The sequence below is a fragment of the Danio aesculapii genome, chromosome 7 (genome assembly GCF_903798145.1).
Source record: "Danio aesculapii chromosome 7, fDanAes4.1, whole genome shotgun sequence".
In the NCBI taxonomy this organism is placed as follows: domain Eukaryota; kingdom Metazoa; phylum Chordata; class Actinopteri; order Cypriniformes; family Danionidae; genus Danio; species Danio aesculapii.
The window spans coordinates 30,408,163-30,429,916 of NC_079441.1; the positions used below are offsets into that span (position 1 = coordinate 30,408,163).

At 35.9% G+C, this 21,754-nt stretch overlaps 1 protein-coding gene across 1 annotated transcript in view; it reads left to right on the forward strand.

Moving 5' to 3' along the window:
• mybpc3 (myosin binding protein C3) overlaps positions 1 to 21,412 on the forward strand; it is a 59,185-nt gene extending 37,773 nt beyond the window's left edge. The window contains exons 23-33 of the mRNA XM_056461604.1: positions 880 to 984; positions 1,675 to 1,863; positions 4,149 to 4,283; positions 5,131 to 5,298; positions 5,574 to 5,662; positions 7,585 to 7,780; positions 7,858 to 7,997; positions 13,553 to 13,712; positions 13,827 to 13,963; positions 16,704 to 16,890; positions 21,068 to 21,412. Of these exons, the coding sequence (XP_056317579.1) occupies positions 880 to 984; positions 1,675 to 1,863; positions 4,149 to 4,283; positions 5,131 to 5,298; positions 5,574 to 5,662; positions 7,585 to 7,780; positions 7,858 to 7,997; positions 13,553 to 13,712; positions 13,827 to 13,963; positions 16,704 to 16,890; positions 21,068 to 21,099 (1,538 nt within the window). The 3' untranslated portion in view covers positions 21,100 to 21,412. The remainder of the gene's footprint in view (positions 1 to 879; positions 985 to 1,674; positions 1,864 to 4,148; positions 4,284 to 5,130; positions 5,299 to 5,573; positions 5,663 to 7,584; positions 7,781 to 7,857; positions 7,998 to 13,552; positions 13,713 to 13,826; positions 13,964 to 16,703; positions 16,891 to 21,067) is intronic.
• Positions 21,413 to 21,754: the final 342 nt, after the last annotated feature.

Sequence of the window (21,754 nt, forward strand, 5' to 3'; positions counted from 1 at the left end):
AGTTTTTCATGTACTTATAATTGCAAGATTACAAGTTTTTAACAGATTGTCCTAAGGATGCCATCAAAATAAAGTGTTTATTGAAGGGGTGCCCAAACTTTTTCAAATGAAGGGCCAAAAACCAAACATCATTGATAGATATCATCAAGAAGATAAATATACCAAACTATTTTACAGTAAAGTTACCATGGGTAATTTCTTAATTTATTTCATAATACTTTGAATTGTATTAACTAATAGTTTAAAAAAATTATAATTGCAATAAAAACAATCACATTAATAACACATTGGAGTTCAATGCTGAATGCACTAGTCAAGCTGAGCCTGCTTTTGCCTTGATTTGCTCAACAAAATCCTTCATCCTTTGGGTCACATTATGTACATTTTAACTAAATCTGATTAATTGACAGTATTTTAATTAAAACATTTAATTTCAGTTAGCCTTTTTGTAGCTTAACAATAAGACAAACAAATAAAAGGTCACATTAAATTAGAAATTACAGTCTCTAAACCATTCCCATCATTCTCCCTCTCTTAGGTGGGATGGTGGGCCAAATCAAAGGTTACCATGGGCTAACTTTGGCCTGCGGGCCCTAGTTTTGGCATCTCTGGTTTACAGAGTTTTTCATGGTTGCTGCCACACTATTTAGATACTAAAATAAAAAGTGTTAAAAGACCTGAAACTGAACAGTACAGATCTCTTTATTAACCCTTTAATAATCACTTTGTGTTTATTGCTCTTATGAGATTTGTAGTACATTGAGAAATATAGCGGAGAGTTGACATTTGAGAGAAAAAATGCTTTCGCTGTGGCTGTACCAGACTACACATTGTCCCTTATGTGGAACATTTTGTGATTGAGCTTTTAATGTTTTACAGATGTGCCAGACCCACCTGAAGCCCCCAGAATCTTGAGTGTCGGTGAAGATTCTTGCGTTGTCCAATGGGATGCGCCTCGCTTTGATGGTGGTCAGCCAGTCATAGGTGACTTTCCTATTACTACACAGATATAGATAGTTATAGATAGTTCATATTAGATAAGTACACTGTAAAATGCAACAATCAACTTTATCAAATGAAATGAGTGTAGTTAACTCAAAATTTACTGGACGCTAATTATACGCATTTAAATAGAGTTTTGAACTCAGTGTTGAAGGTGATGCGTTAATTAAATACCTCATTACTTCAGCTTAAATGGAGTAAGTTCACAGTACTCATATAGATTAGTTTTTTTATTAAACTCAAATGGTTTGTAGCACTTGGTTTCCTCAAACGGTTTGAGTTCTCTTCATTTATTGGGTTTTACTGTGCTCAGATTGCTTCATTTACTCAAATGGGTTAAGTTCACAGTACTCATTAGGATTAGTTTTTGAACTTAAAGGATTTGTTGCAATCGGTTTCCTCAAATGGTTTGAGTTACCTTAACTTTTTAGGTTTTACAGTGTAGTATTGTTGGTGACATCTAATTTTCTTAAGAACTAAATAACAATTATTATCTTGACACATACTTTATGCCAATAAGTATCCTGTAAAACCTACCCATTAGCAAACAATAAAGCCTAATGTAAATGACCAAATAATATTATTGCTGAAAAAAGTTCTTTGCTGTAAATGTATTTTCCTAAATATAGAGAAATGCATGATGACAAAAGTGTGGATTTAATGTCTTTTCAGGTTATGTTCTGGAAAGGAAGAAGAAAAAGAGCTATAGATGGATGAGACTCAATTTTGATCCTTATAAAGAGACCACATATGAAGCCAAGAAAATGATTGAGGGTGTGCCCTACGAGATGCGTGTTTATGCAGTGAATGCCATTGGCATGTCACGCCCCAGTGCCGCCTCCCAACCATTTGTGCCTGTTGGTGAGTTTGCTTTGATTTATGACTTTACCTATGCATTTAGGGACACGTTAGTATTCCTTTCCTTTTTTAGCCCGTTACATAAATCTACATAATGTAATGGCTAAACAAGAAGCTTTGATTTGCTGATTGGCAATTTTCTGAAATCTCACCCCAAAATTTTTATTTGTAATTATTTTTTCATCAGTGGAATGTCATATGTTTTAGAGAATATTGGTAACTAAACATCATTGGATCCTGTTGACGTTGTATTTTTGTCCCGGCAAATTGTGAGCTAGTCTAAATAGGTCATTTTCAAGGCAATCAGTGGACATCTTAGTGATGTTCTTCCATCCATTTTCTGCTCATCTTTCACCTAATCTTCTAGCAAGCTGTGTTGAATGCATTGCCATCCATGTAGACTGTTGTCTGTTACAAGACAGCTGATTAGGAAACTATCCTTGGCATCCTCTATAAATAATGGCATGTTAACACTCTGCAAAGCTGTATCTACGGCACTGTCGAAAGAGAGGAGGGAGCAGGACACTGCACTTCCTTTGTTGCTTGTCCTCTCACCGTCACTGCGGCCAGCGGAGAAGACCACAGCAGGTGTAACCGAGCAGACAGACACTTTTTAGGAGCCTCTACTTGGACAACAAACCGGACTGAAAGTGATCCAGAGGCAAAATGACCAAACCGATGCTACCCAAGACTGCTGAGAAGAAACCGGCTGAAGCAGCGCCGGCTGAAGCAGTGCCCGATTGTCCCAGCAGAAACCAAAGAGCCAGAAGCACCACCTCCAGAAGAACCTGCACAAGAGGCCAGCGCTGAAGCTCCTGCACCGCCAGCTGAGACGGAGGCTGCTCCTGCTCTTCCTGAAGATGGAGTTTGTCCAGCAGAAGCAGCACCGACGGGAGAGGAGGGGGCACCACCAGCTGAAGCCCCCCCAGGGGAAACCGCCCCACCACCAGAGTCAGAACCAGAACCACAGCCAGAACCAGAGCCTGAACCTGTTGGCAGTAGGCGTCTTTTTATAAAAATCTTTTGTGGAGCTTAATAATGCAGGGATTTTAACCATCTTCTGTCTTTTTATGGTCTTTCTGATGCACCATTAAATATTTTAAAGAACCACTTTTTGAGACATAATAGGTCTGTCCACATGTAATCTGAGGCTATTGTATTTGGCTTGGGCAAAGGTGAGATTAAAACAGTTGTTTTGCTGTATTGAGCCTGTAGAATTTTACTATTTAGGAATTACTATGTTATTATGTGAATGGGTTTTGCAGGCAAACAGGTCCATTGTCAATAGTGTCAATAGTGTTTCAATATATGAATATTGGCCATATACAATGTCACTTTAAAACCAAGCAGCCTTTAATTGGTTGGGATAGCAAATTTCTCTAAAAAAACTGGGTCTGTAAACCCATAAATCTACACTGGCATGTGCGTTGAAATTAACAGACAATTTTTAGAACAACTATAAATTCCTAAGCCTTATAATTTTACTGTATTTATTTCAGTATAAAAATGTATTAGTCTTATACAGTATTTAAAGTGAGAGACAATTAAAACATTAGAGTCATGGATCAGTTTTTGAACTCCAAGTAACTTGGCAAGATATGAATAGATGTTCTTGGATTTGCTGCAAGTTCACAGTCTTCATAAATACAGCTTGACCTGGGCATGTCATTGTCGCTTAATTATGGCACAAACATTTCTGACTCAAGCGTGCTTGCAAATCACAGCAGACAGCATGAATATCTTCAGGAGGCACTCATCACAACAGACCTAAGCTAAACTTGGACTTATTCAAGCGATGTTGTCTATTCTTGCCATTAAACAAGGGTAGTCTCAAAGGTAAATGGAGATGGACTTCAATACAAGTGAGGTTGCTTGCATAGTATCCATGGCTGCTTAGTTTGGTGACAACATAATTGTACAGCGGGACTTTACTGGAGACCACAGCGACAAGTCCAAGTAAATCCAGCCATGGTGAAAAAAGTTGTCAGTACTATCTCTGTCTTGTATGGCTGGGTAACAGTAAATAATACAGCACCCAAAATACATCATACACAAAGGCTTTCCTTGCTATCAGATGGCAATGCTAATCTTTAGTAGAGTATCATTTCAGAGTGGCTAGGTGCAAAAAAATGCTAACCAGTTAATAGGTTAAAGTGATAATGTCTGAATATGTGTCGGCTGAGATTATTCCAACATTTACATGTTGCATTTATTCTACTGGGTTATATAAAGTTACTTAAAACTGTATACAAGTACACCATGTCATTCTTTTACATTTCTGCTATCAGCTCCTACCAGCGAGCCCATTGGCCTGTGTGTGGATGACATCAGCGATACCACCATCTCTCTGAAATGGAGGACTCCAGAGAGGATTGGCTCCGCTGAGCTTGAAGGCTATGGTGTTGAGTACTGCAAAGAAGGCTGTAAGTTAAAATAAATAAAAAATAACTTAATGTCCCATGCCTACTGGATACAAGTTTACTACACTTAAAAAATGCTGGGTTGTTTCAAAGTAATATTGGGCAAAATATGAACAAGCTGGTTGTTTTTTTGTATAATAAATGTTTTTAAAATTATATATAACTATTTGACCCAACTTTGGGCTAAAACAACCCCACATTGTAAGCAGGAGTTAATTGGTTTGAATGTTGTTTTAGTATGGGATAGTTTTAAGATTCACTCATGACTTACAGATCAGGCTTAGCTGTATTATCTATCAAGCATTTCTTATGTGTTTTATGATGTTTTAAAATGTGTTTATCCACCGAGTTCATTACTGTTCAAATGCTCAGACAGTTATGCTTACAAAGGTTGCATTTAAATAAGAAAAAAATCTTTTTAAAGGGATTGTATACCCAAGTTTTTCAATTATGTTATCAATTACTCACTCTTTAAAACCTTTATGAGTTTCTTTATACTTTTGAACAAAAAAAGAAGATATTTTGAAAAATGTTTGATACCTGTAATCATTGCAGGTTTTCACCTTTCGTTATAATATCTTCTGTATTTGTGGAAATAGTGATTTATTTAGGATTCATTAAATAAAAAATTCAAATAACAGTATTTATTTGAAATAAAATATCCTTTTTAGTAGAAAAGTCTGCATCTTCATGAAATTAAGTTTCCTTCAGATCTTCCAAACCAAAAATATTCAAATATTTTTAAAGCTAATGATGCTGTGTTTTATAACTGGATCATACTCAAACATGTAGAATATATAGGATAAATCCTTTGTGTTCTGTGTCTGAAACCAATGTTTCATTTTTGCAGCTGATGAATGGATCCCTGCATTTTCGGGTCTGACAGAAAGGACCTCTGTGATCATCCGTGACCTGCCAACTGGAGAGAAGATGCAGTTCCGCGTGAAGGCATATAACATGGCAGGCCCGAGCGCTCCAGCCACACTGCAACAAGCAGTCACTATCCGTGAAATCATGCGTGAGTTACACAGACAATAACCTTAAAATGTAAGGCTGGAATTTAATTTCAACTTACAGAATCATTAAAAGGCAATTTCCCTTTTCTATAAGATTCAAAACACAATGATGCACCATGTGGACTCTATATATTGGCATGTTGTGTGTTATCTCATTGATATTTTGATTTGAGTGAATACTGCAGCACATTATTCCAGCATTGGGATGGAAATGAGATGGGAAATGGTAAAATGGTGCAGGATTATTGTGTGAATCATTCATGTTCTCTTATTGCAGAGCGGCCCAAAATCTGGCTCCCCCGTAACCTTCGTCAGACACTAATCAAGAAAGTTGGAGAAACCATTAACCTGGTAATCCCTTTCCAGGTGAGAAGTCATCCTTCAGATTGTGTTTTTAACAAGCACACTCCTGACAAAATACAGAGCGCTGCAGAATGTGTGAATAATCCATTTGAGCCTCTGATAAATGCAAACCATTTGGACTCATTTCCTGTCAGACGTCCTGTGAGTGGTATGGAAGATCCAGCAAAGTTGTGCATTGCCATATTGGGCAGTATCATTTGTCACAGTATGAAACATTGGCTGTACTCTTTTGATGCAGACTTTGACCTCCAACAGTTTCCATCAGCCAAAGAGTCAGTGTTTAGCTAGACTGTAACTTGTCCACTTGTTTGTTTACAGAACCCAGTTTGTGAAACATAGATCTTTGTCCTCTTGCTCTATAAATACACTGAACTCTATGGCTGAAATTGAATGAGGGAGGCTGTGTACAGATGGTAGTCAATGACACGAGTATCTCTCTCTCTCTCTCTCTCTCTCTCTCTCTCTCTCTCTATTTTCCTGTCTGTTATTCATCCATCCATCGTCCTGTCTATCTATTCATACATCCACCAATGTCTGTCTCTCTATCCATTCACAGACCTTTCTCTCTATTTATTTATCCATCAACTTGACTGTCTGTCCATCCCCTCACTCATCCATCCATGTCCATCCATCCATCCATCCATCCACATTTCATTCTATCCATTAAATCAATAGTTATACATCCATTCATCCATTTAACCATCCATACATGACCTGTCTGCCTATTGATCCATCCATCAATCTAACCATCCCTACACAACCTGTCTGCCTATTCATTCATCCATCCAGCCAACCATCCATCCATCCATTTAACCATCCATACACAACCTGTCTGCCTATCCATTCATCCATCTAAACATCCATACACAACCAGTCTGCCTATCTATCCATTTAACTATACATACACAACCAGTCTGCTTATCCATCCATCCATCCATCCATCCACGACCTGTCTGCCTATCCATCCATCCATCCATCCATCCATCCATCTATCCATACACAACCTGTCTGCCTATCCATCCATCCATCCATCCATTCATCTATCCATACACAACCTGTCTGCCTATCCATCCATACATATATCCAACCATCCAGTTAAGCATTCATAGACTACCTGTTTGCCTATCCATTTATCTACGCATCCATCCATTTAACCATCCATACACAACCAGTCTCCCTATCCATCAATCTTTTTAACCATCCACAGACCACCTGTCTGCCTATTCATCTATACATACATCCATTTAACCATACATACAAACCTGTCTGCTTATCCATCATCCATCCATTTAACCATTCATACACAACCTGTCTGCCTATCCATTCATCCATCTAAATATCCATACACAACCAGTCTGCCTATCTATCCATTTAACTATACATACACAACCAGTCTGCTTATCCATCCATCCATCCATCCATCCATACACAACCTGTCTGCCTATCCATCCATCCATCCATCCATCCATCCATACACAATCTGTCTGCCTATCCATCCATCCATCCATCTTACCATCCATACACAACATGTCTGCCAATTCATCCATTTAACCATCCATTTAACCATTCATAGACAACCTGTCTGCCTATCCATTCATCTATCCATCTATCTATCCATTCATCCATTTAACAATCCATACACAACCTGTCTGTCTATTAATAAATCCATCCATTTAACCATTCATAGCCAACCTGTCTGCCTATCCATTCATCTATCCATCTATCTATCCATTCATCCATTTAACAATCCATACACAACCTGTCTGTCTATTAATAAATCCATCCATTTAAACACTCATACACAACCTTTCTGCTTATCAATTCATCAATGTTTGACATTACAAGAGTGTTTCTTCTCATTAATGTAGTCAGCGATTCATTTTTTTAAATGTCTTTGCTCATTCTTCACCTGCCTCGTTTTTAAGGGTAAACCAAGACCTCAGGTATCCTGGACGAAAAACGACGAGCCTCTGGATCCCAAATCAGTCAGTATACGGAACAGTGACACTGATACCATCCTCTTCATCAGGAGATCTGAGAGAAAGGATTCTGGGAAATATGATGTTCAAGTGCAAATTGAAAATGTGGAGGACAAAGCCAGTGTGAACATACAGATTGTTGGTGAGTTACAAGGAATTGTTTAATAACATATGGTGTCATTCAAACAATAAAAATGCATTTTTTTTTCCCACTCTCAGATCTGCCAGGTCCACCCCAAAATTTAAAGGTGATGGATGTTTGGGGCTTCAATGTGGCCCTGGAGTGGAAACCACCTAAGGATAATGGGAACTGTGAAATCACGGGCTACAACATCCAGAAGGCTGACAAGAAAACCATGGTAAACCCAAACCTTTGATATTTATTTCATTTACAAAATTGCTGGTCTGTCTGTTTTCTTTGGCATACAGTTATACATACATACAGTAAAGTCCAATACTGACTTATGTATTTAATAAGTTTGGTAGGTATAGTGCTCACAAACTACATATTATACACTTTTAGTGAGGATGTGAAATTGGGTGCCACCTGGGGGCTGGCTGCAACAAACCCCACACCCAACCATTTTTGTCCAGAGATGATTTCTGTCATGTTAGATATTTATTGTCACACTGATTTCTTCTCGATTGATATCAGGTCATCTGAGTAAATTAGTCACAACAGATTTCCTAGGAAACTTCTAAAAGATATTGAAACCTAATCTTTTAACAGCTGTACTAACTGACATAGGGGATTTGAGGGATCACCAAAGTTTTCCCCACCAAGTTAATTTGTAAATAAATGTTTTTGACTAGGAAGCTTAATGTTAGACTAAAAGCTTAATGTTAGAACAAACCAGTTGATCAATAGTGTTTGGAATTATGTTTGGGATTCCATTGTATAATTAGCACTTCTTGCGTGTATTGTCTCTTCTTGTTGAATTACTGAATGCCTCCTCAATTGTAGGTCGCTTTGGACAAAATAATCTGCTAAATAACTAAATATAAGGCATGTCCTCATAAACCATGTCAACATTGTAACACCCAGGTTATTGCCATGTCATTATACAGTTGTGTCCTCGTAAACCGCCCAAACCAGTGCACCCACAAGTTATTGTGGTAGTAGCCAAAAGTTGAGCATCTTCCTGAAAATGTTTTCCCCTTGTTGTCTCATTATGCACTCACTGAATCTGCCTAGTTTACTGTTGCTGACTATTTATTTAAATCTAGCAGGCTTGGTGTTTTTTATTGCCACTGGCTTGCTTGGCTTGAGACTAGTAGAGCTGTATATCGATGAAGTTGCTCTTCAGTGTTTCGCTTTTCAGTAGTGACATTTGCATTACACTTAACTGAACTTCAACTGTGACAACTGAACTGAACTGAAGTTAAGCTGCTTTGACACAATCTACACTGTAAAAAGCACAATAGGAATATACATGAACTGAATTGAATTTTTGCAGATCAGATGCAGGTACTCATGATTCTTTCAGACCAATAATTGATCTCCGGTGTTTACCAGTGGTGTAAAGTAAGATATTACAAATACTCAAATTACTGTAATCGAGTCGTTTTTCTCAGGAATTATAATTTACTATGTAGTTTCAAAAATGTGTACTTTTACTTTCCATTGAGTACATTTTTAGTGCTGTAGCTGTATTTTACTCCACTATTTTCCTTCAAACTGCAGAAATTAGAAACTAAATCGCATAATACAGAGCAACCTCAAGAAATGGACGCTTTATAAATGCAGCAAACCATTTGAAAAGCATTAAAAGTGTCCAAGATGATGTCCAATGACCCAGAGACTGTTTAAACTGGATGACGGATGTATGATGTCTGAAATGGCCTTAAACAATCACTAAATGTACTACAGAATATTATGTTTTAATACACACATGCACAAATTGCATGTAAACTCATCTAATTTTCAGAGTGTAATACTCACTACTCTTTTACAAGGGCTACTTTTTACTTATACTTTGAGTAATATTACCAACTTTTACTCTACTTGCACTACATTTTGGTACTGGTATTTTTACCAGTACTCTTTCCACCACTGGTGTTCACACATCACATTTTACGGTACTGCTCGCTTGGACCTTCAACTGAAGTGGTGCAAAATAGGTACCAGGTACTGTACACAGTGGCACACTCCCTAAAAGTGAGCCATTCCAAGCCATACGTTGCAGTGGAAAAGTTTCAATAGATACCAATGCTTAAGTGTGAGGGGATTAAAAGATATACTTAAACATTTCTATTTTATACAAGTGCAAAGACATTATTGCTCATAATGTTTAGTGAGAAAAAGTACAGACACTGGACAAGGGTGAATCCTTGTAGTGTGCAAATGTATTTTATCTAGTGGACTGAGTTCAAAGCATACCTTGGGTTTTAGAGAGCACTGCTCCTTATGCCAAACACATTTAATAGTCAAACTCACAGCGAGAATCTGAGATAAAGAGAGAGAGAGAGAGTTTGTAAGGCTGCCATTGTCTATCTAAAGCAGCTAAGCTTGTGATCACTGTAATTGAGTAATGTATGTACACTATTCATCAGTGGCACAGCATTGCAGAGACACCATGAGTTTATGGGCTCTCTTGTGACATACAGTTGGCCAATGGCACTGAACACTGGTCCAGGGGACCAGCATCCAGAACATCCAGTGCCCAAAGCTCAAAAAATGACCCCTGCCGCAGAGCCCACTAGAGCACCTGTGCCCCCTTCGACGCAGGCATGCTGTAATCTTAGCCCACGGCCTTGCCCTGATTTAAGTGCTGTCATTATAGTGCTCTCTTTACCCCTTTGTACTCTCGAGCCACTAAGGTTAGCAGCTAAATAAAAAGCAGCCGGTTTGGGTTTCACCTCACATTGTTACTAGAGCCAGTCTATTCCTCTCGCTGTGTCCACAGCAGCAGGCAGGAAGACACCGAATTATCAGGTTTCACAGGACAATCTCAATCAGAAACCGGAGATGCTCTGCTGCTAAATATAAGAGCACTTTAGGCTGCAGGCCTTCGGGCCACGTTCATGCAGCCCATTTACCTGCTTCTGCATCTACTGCTTCTACAGCCATCGTAATCACACAGCGGCTTAATACATGTGCTAAGCGATCCTGCAACGTTTTCCCCATTGTCTATAACAATAGACAGAATGGTTTTAGAGTGGTATATTCAGACATCTGAGAGCCCAATGACAATGTTTCAGATTAGCAAGGATAATTGGTGACATACAGTAGTAGCCACATACTGCTTTACAATGAATGTGTGTGTGTTTTTTACATCCAGTGATTTATTGATTTAATTAAAAAAAATCAAAGGGAATGTTTGTGCTTAAATGCCATTTCTTGATGTTTTCTTCAAATTAGTCACAACAGATTTCCTAGGAAACTTCTAAAAGATATTGAAACCTAATCTTTTAACAGCTGTACTAACTGACATAGGGGATTTGAGGGATCACCAAAGTTTTCCCTACCAAGTTAATTTGTAAATAAATGTTTTTGACTAGGAAGCTTAATGTTAGACTAAAAGCTTAATGTTAGAACAAACCAGTTGATCAATAGTGTTTGGAATTATGTTTGGGATTCCATTGTATAATTAGCACTTCTTGCGTGTATTGTCTCTTCTTGTTGAATTACTGAATGCCTCCTCAATTGTAGGTCGCTTTGGACAAAATAATCTGCTAAATAACTAAATATAAGGCATGTCCTCATAAACCATGTCAACATTGTAACACCCAGGTTATTGCCATGTCATTATACAGTTGTGTCCTCGTAAACCGCCCAAACCAGTGCACCCACAAGTTATTGTGGTAGTAGCCAAAAGTTGAGCATCTTCCTGAAAATGTTTTCCCCTTGTTGTCTCATTATGCACTCACTGAATCTGCCTAGTTTACTGTTGCTGACTATTTATTTAAATCTAGCAGGCTTGGTGTTTTTTATTGCCACTGGCTTGCTTGGCTTGAGAGTAGTAGAGCTGGATATCGATGAAGTTGCTCTTCAGTGTTTCGCATTTCAGTAGTGACATTTGCATTACACTTAACTGAACTTCAACTGTGACAACTGAACTGAACTGAAGTTAAGCTGCTTTGACACAATCTATTTTTTTGTATTTTTTTGTATTTTTGTATAAATTTTATCAAGCACAAGAGCCATTTTACATTAGAGATGTTTTAAAACAGGCATAAACGAAATGCAGAACGCTCAATTCTACCCTCATTACACAATATTCATATAAAATCAATAAGTATAATTAAAATCCCCTCACAAAATAGTATATCTGAAATAAATTACCGTCCAAAAGGTTTAAGCTATTTTGTCGTAATTTATTTGAAACAAGATATATTTTGTAATAGTATTAGTTTATTAGTATTATTTATGTTCTTCATGTTTTAAATATTAAAATACTATTTTTAAAAATAAAATACTGACTCAAAAATAAAGCCCGAAATTATTCATAACTCTGGTAAATTAAAGGGTTAATTCAAATGTAAATTCAAGCGGAGAAATGTTTTATTTCAACAATGACGCCTCTTGTACATCGTCTTATTATCTTTTTTGAGAAGTCTGTGTCATTTCCGATCCAAAAAACAAACAACAAAAAACTTGCTGGTTGAATAAATGCTATATACTTTAATAATTTGAATTCACAATTTTGACTCTATAGCCTTTTTCTGTATATAAACAGAGCTCAGCATATATAAGTACACCCCTCACAAATCTATCTTTTAAATTCATATTTTTTATAGGAAGCTATACAATATTATATTTGTGCATTTCGATTAGATTAGTCAGTACTGAAGCCAAATCTGGAGCTTATCTAGCAACATAACTTACAATAACGGTCCAAAAACTAGTACACCCAAATTTATATGTTATAGAAAAATATTAAATACTAATTTTAAAAAGAGGAAAAATCAAAAAATTTAAAATTTCGTTGAAGCTTTGTAGGTTGTACTTTTTTTTTTTTTTGCAGTATTTTGCTTAAATTTAATTCTATTATATTTCAATTTCTAAATATGTTTTGTGACTAATATATTATTTTAATAAATAAATCTGTTTTGTTCACTGAGAAATGGATACAAATATTCATTTTCAATTTTCAAAACAGAATGATGATTCATACATTGTCTTTTTACCAATAACTATAACCAAATAATTTTACTAATAATTCCCACATCAATACCAAAATACTAATAAACTATGTGGTGTCAATCCTCAGAAATTACCTTCAAGTGCTGCTCTTTATCCACCTCAAAGAGGCAAAGCACTTTAGTTTCATTATCTGTCAAATCTGCTAACATTTGATAAAAGAGTGACAGGTGTAAGGAGACAATCACAGAGAACGTGTTTTTGCTCTTGCAATGTTAAATGATTAATAATTTAATTATGTAATTAAACTGCATGTTAAAAATATATTTTAAGTGGAAGATTTCTCTTCTTAATGTAAAATTAAATACAATAAATTCACAAATAAAGCAAGTTCACAAACTAATTATATACAGTTAATTAACCATATTCGTGATTAGACTTTGCATGTGCACTACAGAAGGGGTCCCTGGTTTTCAAAAGAAGTAACAGCGTTAAAATTTTAATGGTTTTAGACAGATTTTACACCATATGACAGAAACTTTATAAAAGAGCTATATGATTAATATGACTTCTTGGCATTGTTCTGGGCCCCCTAATTCCCTGGGGCCCTAAGTGGCTGCTTACCTTGCTTATTAGTTAAGTCTGCCCCTGGTTAGAAATTATCATAGCAGAAAACAGCTAGAACTAATAATTATACCATTCTTTTTCAAAGGGTCTCATTCGCACATGGTCTTGTACTGTTAATTCACCAGTAATTTAATAGTAGAGACTGGGGCTAATACATATTAATATATTGCTCTTATAATTTTGTGTGTTTTCTTTCATATGTAGGAATGGTACACTGTGTTTGAACAGTATCGTCGCACTAACTGTGTGGTGTCAGACCTGATCATGGGGAACGAGTATGTGTTTCGTGTGTACGCTGCAAATATGGTGGGTCTGAGTCCAGAGCCTTGCCTCTCCAAAGACAGTGCTTACATCCAAAAAACAGGTGATAATTTTCAATCTTTCTTACTTGTATTCAATGTAGATCTTGATGTCAGTTTTTTTAATTCCCATGAGCCTCACCCAGATGTCCTGATATACTTTTTGGATCCCTTCACAGGTATTGTGTACAAGCCTCCTTCCTACAAAGACCATGATTTCTCTGAGGCCCCCAAGTTCACGCATCCTCTCAAAAGTCGCTCAGTTATAGCTGGATACAACGCTACACTCAGCTGCTCCGTAAGAGGTATTCCTAAGGTGAGCATGTGTGCCCTCAATATTAAACGTTATGCACTCCACTAATAGTGGCACCCTTGGTAAATATGAGCAAAGAAGGCAAAAGATTTTAAAACTTTTAAACAATAAATACTGTCTTTCAATAATACCGATATAAGCGAAAGACACTGTATATCACAGGTGTCAAACTCAGTTCCTGGGCGACCGCAGCTCTGCACAGTTTAGTTCTAACCCTAATTTAACACACCTGATCAAACTAACTGAGTTCTTCAAGCTTGTTTGAAACCTGCAGGTAAGTGTGTTAAAGCAGGGTTGGAACTAAACTGTGCAGGGCTGTGGCCCTCCCGGATCTGAGTTTGACACTCCTGCTGTACAGTATATGAACAAAAGAATGCGAACATGAAAACATGACACTCGTTTGTGCTAGTTTAAAGTCTGTGTGAACTGGAAGTTGCTGAGACTTCAATTTTAGTATGCTGATGTACTGAAACTAAAATGAAATATTCAGTAGGGGGTAGGGATTTCTTTTTGTGCATCATTTGCTATTAGCAAACTAATGGTAAGACAGGCAAAGTTAAGAATATTGTGGCTTAAATCGTCAAACTGACATCATCGGAGAAGAACTGCCACTCCAAATGTGAAAGCAAATTATCAAGATTACCTAAAACTTGATTGAAGATTACCTAAAACAATGAATTTTTTCCACTGAATTAACTTGCATGGATTAATTGTTCCACTAAGGAATAACAATGTGCATCAACCAATTAAACATTGTAAACTATGATTTACACAAACTTTTATGGTATTATCCTAATTTATTGTTTAGGAGTCTCCTACAACTTACATGCAGCCTTGCATCCAACCAAGGTCAAATAACATCATTTTCTTTATGAGTATTGCATTTCGTATAACAAATATTACTTCTCTGTCAACAACATGAACATAATTTGATTATAACTTCAGATCAATGACAGTGCAAAATGTTCTACTGTAACGTCTGCGATTATATAAAATAAATAAATAAATCAACAAATATGAACACATACAGACCCTTACAGTCTCCGATATGATACTAATTACAGAAAAACTACACACAGCATACATTTAGTCCTTATTTGGGTTTAAAAACAACACACGACATATAACCCACAGTCAGTGGAAACCTCTCATTTGTATCCTTAATCTTCACCAGCACATGTATCCTCTTGTTAAAAAGTAATTCCATCATTCCCAGTTCATAATAGTGCAAAAAGTGAAGATAATAGGTAAACATGGCAGTTTGTTCATGTTTTAGGTTGCTGAAAGAATCATTTGCTCCGTTGTTTTGTGGGGCTTCTCCTATGTTTTTTCGTGCTTCACTCTCGCGTTTGTCAATTTCTGAAAGGATTGGATGCCAGAAGCACTTCAATAATCATGTGCACATTATTATTATCAGCTCAAGAAGTTTATTATTTCAAATATAAACAATCATGCGAGCTCTCTGGAGAAAGTAAAAACGCTCGCACTTTTAGACAGCCTAATAAAACGAAAACAGGACACGGCAGATTTTGTCTTCTTGGTTGTGTGGCTGTTCATCAATACAATGACAAGGTTTGGTTAAGCTCGGGTCGACCATGGTTAGTTATTATATGTATATATTATTGCGATGTAATGTCTCGGCTGTGTATTTAAAAATGGCGTTTCCTTTTTATTCATTCTCCTGCTTGTGTATGCGCTAGTGACTTTTCTCTGTAAACCAATAGCGTTCAGCTGTGCGTCTAGCTCTGCCTTTTGGTACCCTTTTGTCGTGCTAGGTACCCTTTGCAAACGGTACCCAAAAAGAGGTAAATTACAGTTGACCTTTTGGTACCTTTTGACAGTGAAAATGGCCATAAACGCATACCGTACCGTACTGTTTCACTCAGTGGAAACGGGCCATTATAAGCTCATTACTCTCTCCCACGACAGCATGCCAAACAAGCTTTATAAACAAATATAATCTAAGTGTGAACTTTTGAATAGCTATATGAAAGGTAATATGTGAAAAAAAACAAGTTTAGATTAGTCTGCTCTTGATATGTTTGCTAGTTTAATTATATATTACTATAAAATCTTACAAACCATTATCCTAAAGGATTAGTTCAATTTAAAAAGAATTATTATGAATTACTCACCCTCGTGGCGACGCAGTGGCGCAGTAGGTAGTGCTGTCACCTCACAGCAAGAAGGTGGCTGGTTCGAGCCTCGGCTGGGTCAGTTGGCGTTTCTGTGTGGAGTTTGCATGTTCTCCCTGTGTTCGCGTGGGTTTCCTTCGGGTGCTCCGGTTTCCCCCACAGTCCAAAGACATGCGGTACAGGTGAATTGGGTAGGCAAAATTTTCCTTAGTGTATGAGTTTGAATGAGTGTATGGATGTGTCCCAGAGATGGGTTGGAGGGGCATCCGCTGTGTGAAAAAAAACATGCTGGATAAGCTGGCGGTTCATTCCACTGTGGCGACCCCGGATTAATAAAGGGACTAAGCGAAAAGAAAATGAATGAATGAATACTCACCCTCGTGTCATTCCAATACCCTGAGATCTTCGTTAAGCTTCAGAACACAAATTGTAGATGAAATCCAAGAGCTTTCTCATTCTTCACAAACAGCAACAGCCCCAGAAAAGGACCCAAAATCTAATTAATCATTCAGCCTAGACATTGGCAAATTTGAAGATCTTGTATTGTTTTTGAAGTGATGCAGTTTTCATGCATCACCATTTTTATGTTTAACATCCTTTTTGTGCAGCCTAAAATCACATGGTACAAAAACAAGATGGACATTACAAACGAGGCCAAGTACAGGATGTTCAGCAATCAGGGAGTGTTGACTCTGGAGATCCGTAAGCCGTGTCCGTTTGATGGAGGAGTGTACATGTGCAAGGCGGTCAACGACAGTGGAGAAGACCTAGTAGAATGCAAACTGGAAGTTCGCCGTAAGTACACTTTGCACAACATAAGAATTACTGACAGATTTGTTTAGTATCATTTAACAACCAGTGTAAAATACAGACTAAAATTTGTCTTTTAGTAAATCTGCAAAACTAATATGTTAGCTAATATATTAGTGAAAACACATTATTTTAATAGTATTGAAGTTGGCCTAGTGGCTTAAGTAGCTCAAGGTCCTCTTTCTCTGCTCCTAATGCTTTCCAGTCTGTCCTTCACGATCCTATCACAATAAAAGGTGAACCCTCTAAAAACTAATTATAATTAGTATTGAATTTTTAAAAAAAAAAAATTATCATCCATTATGCATTGGATTATTGGATTATGTTGATTTTCTGCTGAAGATTAACATTGTAATAATTAGTGTTGAAAACAGCTATATATATATATATATATATATATATATATATATATATATATATATATATATATATATATATATATATATATATATATATGTAAGTATGTATGTATGTATGTATGTATGTATGTATGTGTATATATATATATATATATATATATATATATATATATATATATATATATATATATATATATATATATAGATAGATAGATAGATAGATAGATAGATAGATAGATAGATAGATAGATAGATAGATAGATAGATAGATAGATAGATAGATAGATAGATAGATAGATAGATAGATAGATAGCTGTTTTTATATTTTACTTGAGGTGCTTAATATTATTAATTATTAATAATATTAATAAAATAATATTAATAAAATCTATATAAAATTAATTTAAAAAAATTATTGGTCAGTAAAATTAAAAACTTTTGGTAAATTACATGGATTGTTGCTAAGTAACATAAAAATAATTAAAATAAATACTTTTAAACAAGTGTCGCTATATATATATATAAGTCCAAGGACATGTGGTACAGGTGAATTGGGTATGCTACAATTGACCGTTGTGTATGAGTGTGTGAATGAGTCTGTTATGATGTTTCCCAGTGAAACATCCATACAGCGGCTGAAAGGTCATCCGCTGCGTAAAACATATTCTACATAAGTTGGAGGTTCATTCCACTGTGGCGACCCCAGATTAATAAAGAGACTAAGCCGAAAAGAAAATAAACGAATAAACGAAGGAATTGTTATAGATATTGTTTTAACACCTTTTTATTTCCATATTTATATATTTTAATTAATTTATTTATTTAGTTTTATAATTCTTTTCAAAAGAAGATTTTGATTTTTTTAAATTATTTTATTTATTTATTTAATAATTCAGCGAATACCACAAAAAAAGGTGAATTATGACAAATATGAGATGTTATGTTGGTCCATAATCAGTGATATCCCACACTGAAAAAAATGATTCAAAGATGATTCCTTGGATTTACTACATTTTTGTAAGTTAAGTGGTTGTAAACAATTTATTTGGGCTAAATTTAACACATTTAGTTGAACATTACTGAATTCAATTTGTTTGTTTCAACCCATATAAATTGTTTGTAGACATCTTTTTTTTCAGTTCATTTGATTGAAACTCATCTGAATGACCACTAAACATAAAAGCACCTTCTTATGTTATTATCAAATGAAAGATATATGCTGTGACATATAGATCAAACTCCATTCGTGTTTCTGTCCCTATTTACAATGACAAATCATTTTATGAGGCTACTTGACAGATTTCCTTCAAAACTAAAAAGAAATGGATGACATGTCCTGGCATAAATCTCTATTTTTAATTTTGCTAAATAACCTGAGATGCGGGTCCAGAATGGATCTCTTTCCAGTGATCCATGTTTCCTGATGTGTGTCACACTTTAATACTTCCTCCTTCCTTTTTTCTTCCTCCTTACTATCCCATCATATCCCCCTCCACCCGCATTCCCTCAGTCCGTGAGTAAACAATGAGCTCAAGTTTGCAATGCGTGTGAAGTGTGTCCAAGTGAAGCATGACGGTGTCCTGTGTGTTGCTTTTTCTCTAACAATAACACACAACTCTCAAATCAAAAAATGATTGAACTGTGCCATCATCAAAGACATTTCCATTTTCTAAAAGGACTACGAGTGTAAAATGAAAAGAAGCTTTCAGAGGAGCGATAAAACACAGGTGAACATCCTGTGAAGAAGTTTGGGGAAACATCTGATCCACGCTATTCTCAAATTCAAAATCCAATCTTTAGGTTTTAATGTTAATTGTTTAGCACTTCATTTAAATTAATTGTTTTATTATAAGCACATATATATGCTTAAATCTATACTCACAGGCCACTACAATACATACACAAGTACCAAGTTGCCAAGTCTTTATGTCAGTGTGAACTAGAGGTTGCTGCAGTCTTTTATTTCAGTACGATTATGTATTTACAACTGAAATGTAATATTGAGTAGGGTGCAGGGTTTTATTTTTAGCCGTCAAACTGATGTTATCAGAGAAGGATTGCCATTCCAGAGCAAAAAAACAACTAATTGTTAGATTTTGATTGAAGATGACAACTTTTTTTGGAAATAGGTCTATTTTACAAGTCCCCTAGAGTTAAACAGTTAACTTTAACCATTTTTGTATTCAGTCAGGCAATCTCCCAGTCTGGTGGGAACACTTATAGCTTAGCTTAGCATAAACCATTGAATCGGATTAGACCATTAGCATCACGCTCAAACAAAAAACTTATTTTTAGATTTTTCATATTATATACTTTTCATATTTTCATGTTTCTAATTCCTAAGCTAATATGGCTAGGAACTATAATAGCATTCTGGCATAATAATCAAGAAACTGCTGCTTTACCATAGCTGCAGCAGAGCAATGATATTACACAGAGCCTGAAAATAGTCCACAGCTAGAATGAGATGCTAGGGCTGGGCGATTGATCGAGAAGTAATCTAAATCGACATTCTGAACCAATAATTGATCTAATTTTTCCAGGTCGATTTTTTTCAATTACTTACCGCATGTGGAGTCACGTGACCCCGCTGTTTGTTACTTTTATGTTAATTTGTACTACATTGACGATGATTGTAAGCTGCGCCAGAGATGCCTTAAGACAGCATATTTTCCATTACATCAAAATTATTATTCAAATGAAAACATTTGTTTACAAATGTTGCAAGAAATGCACTGTTTAAAATATTATTTACAGGATATACAAGAGTTGTTTTATTTAGAAGAGATACTGCTTATTTTCTACTGTTTAATATGAAAAGCATTGAAAATAATTGATTTTGTTTACAAAAGTGCAAGTTATTTAGATTCACTTATTTATAAGAAAAACGTGACTGTTGGTTTTAGGTAATGTGTGTTTTTTACTTCAGTTCTTCAACGCTGATGTTAAATAATCATAGATAGTGTGTGTTTCCTTCAATTATTTTAAAATCAAGTAATGCACCCTTCATTCAAAAATCTCTCACTTGTTATATGTTATTTATACAATATATTTGTACAGTATATTTACTGTACAAAACAATTAATTGAAATTTTATTTTTTAGGCCAAATCGCCCAGCCCTACGAGATGCACACTTGGTCTTTGATGCACCAGATACTGATAGAACTAATGTGTTGCATACACATTTTGTGTATTCTACCATTCACAAGTTTGGAGTAGTACTCGTTATGAAATTTTACATATAATGAAAAAATTACAAATGTAATAAAATGTTTAGTATTTTTATCATCACACTCCATTTAATATATTTAATTTCATCACACTCTTGATTTTCACATGATGTTTTACAATTTTTATATGCTGATCTGCTACTCAAAAAAAAAAAAAAAAATTTGATCACATTTATCAGGTTTAAAACAGCTGGCCGGCATTTCTTTTTCAGTTTGCTTGATGAACAGAACATTCTAAAAACAAAATGTTGTAATTCCTTTAATTTTGAGTCACTGAACACTTTGGGAAAGTCATATATTTAATGTATTAAATTCATAATGACCCCAAACCTTTGTACGACATGTGCACTAACCAACCCACATTTTCTTTTCTGAATGACAACCGCACTGGACAGTTAACCCCAATTAACAAAATGCACGTTATCCACATTGAAGTTGTGGCTTTAAATTGCACGTAGGATTGTTGTAGATCACTCAGACGTATAATGAATTACCGTGAAACATCATTTAGTGTAATTCTACAGTGTAAATGCAGGATGTAATCTAATAACGCTTCTTCCACTTCGTCGCAGCTCAAGTCACAAAAGAAGACATCAAGAAATGAGAGAGACGGAATGACTTTGGAGAAACTGTCACACTGTCCTCTTTCTGTCTTCTGTCCTGAAACTGATCTCCGTGATCAAATGACAGAGCAAAGAAATATTTCAGTGTTTCTTCCTCGTTTGTTTGTGCTTCCCGTTACTCACTCACATCCCCATGGTGGGATTTTTTTTTTCCCTCTCCTTCTTCTTTATTGCTTGTGTTCATTTCATTTGATTTGATCGTATTTATCATCTCTGCAGTAGAATCTAGTATCGTCACTTCCACACTGTGATATTATATAATATGCTAGATAAATAAAGCTGATGTGTATTGTTCCTGTCTGAATTTTATTTAAACCCACAATATATGTACACTGACGTTTTAAACATGTTTCAGAGATTCACAATTAAAAATCTCACACTTCTTTGCTAATGTTTTCCCTAGAATTTCGAAGGATTTCTTTGAACTATGACACACTGAAAATGCGTCACTTGGTTAGACGCTCGGATAAATTACCTCAGAAACCACAGCCATGGCAGACTGATGTCCATTCTAAGTTTCCATACATCATGATGACACACTCTCTCATCTATACTAGCCATTGCCGCAGCTATCGAACGCATTCTTTAGGCGTTCGCACGCTTCAAAGTTTGTCCCAGAATCAACAGTCTGCTAGT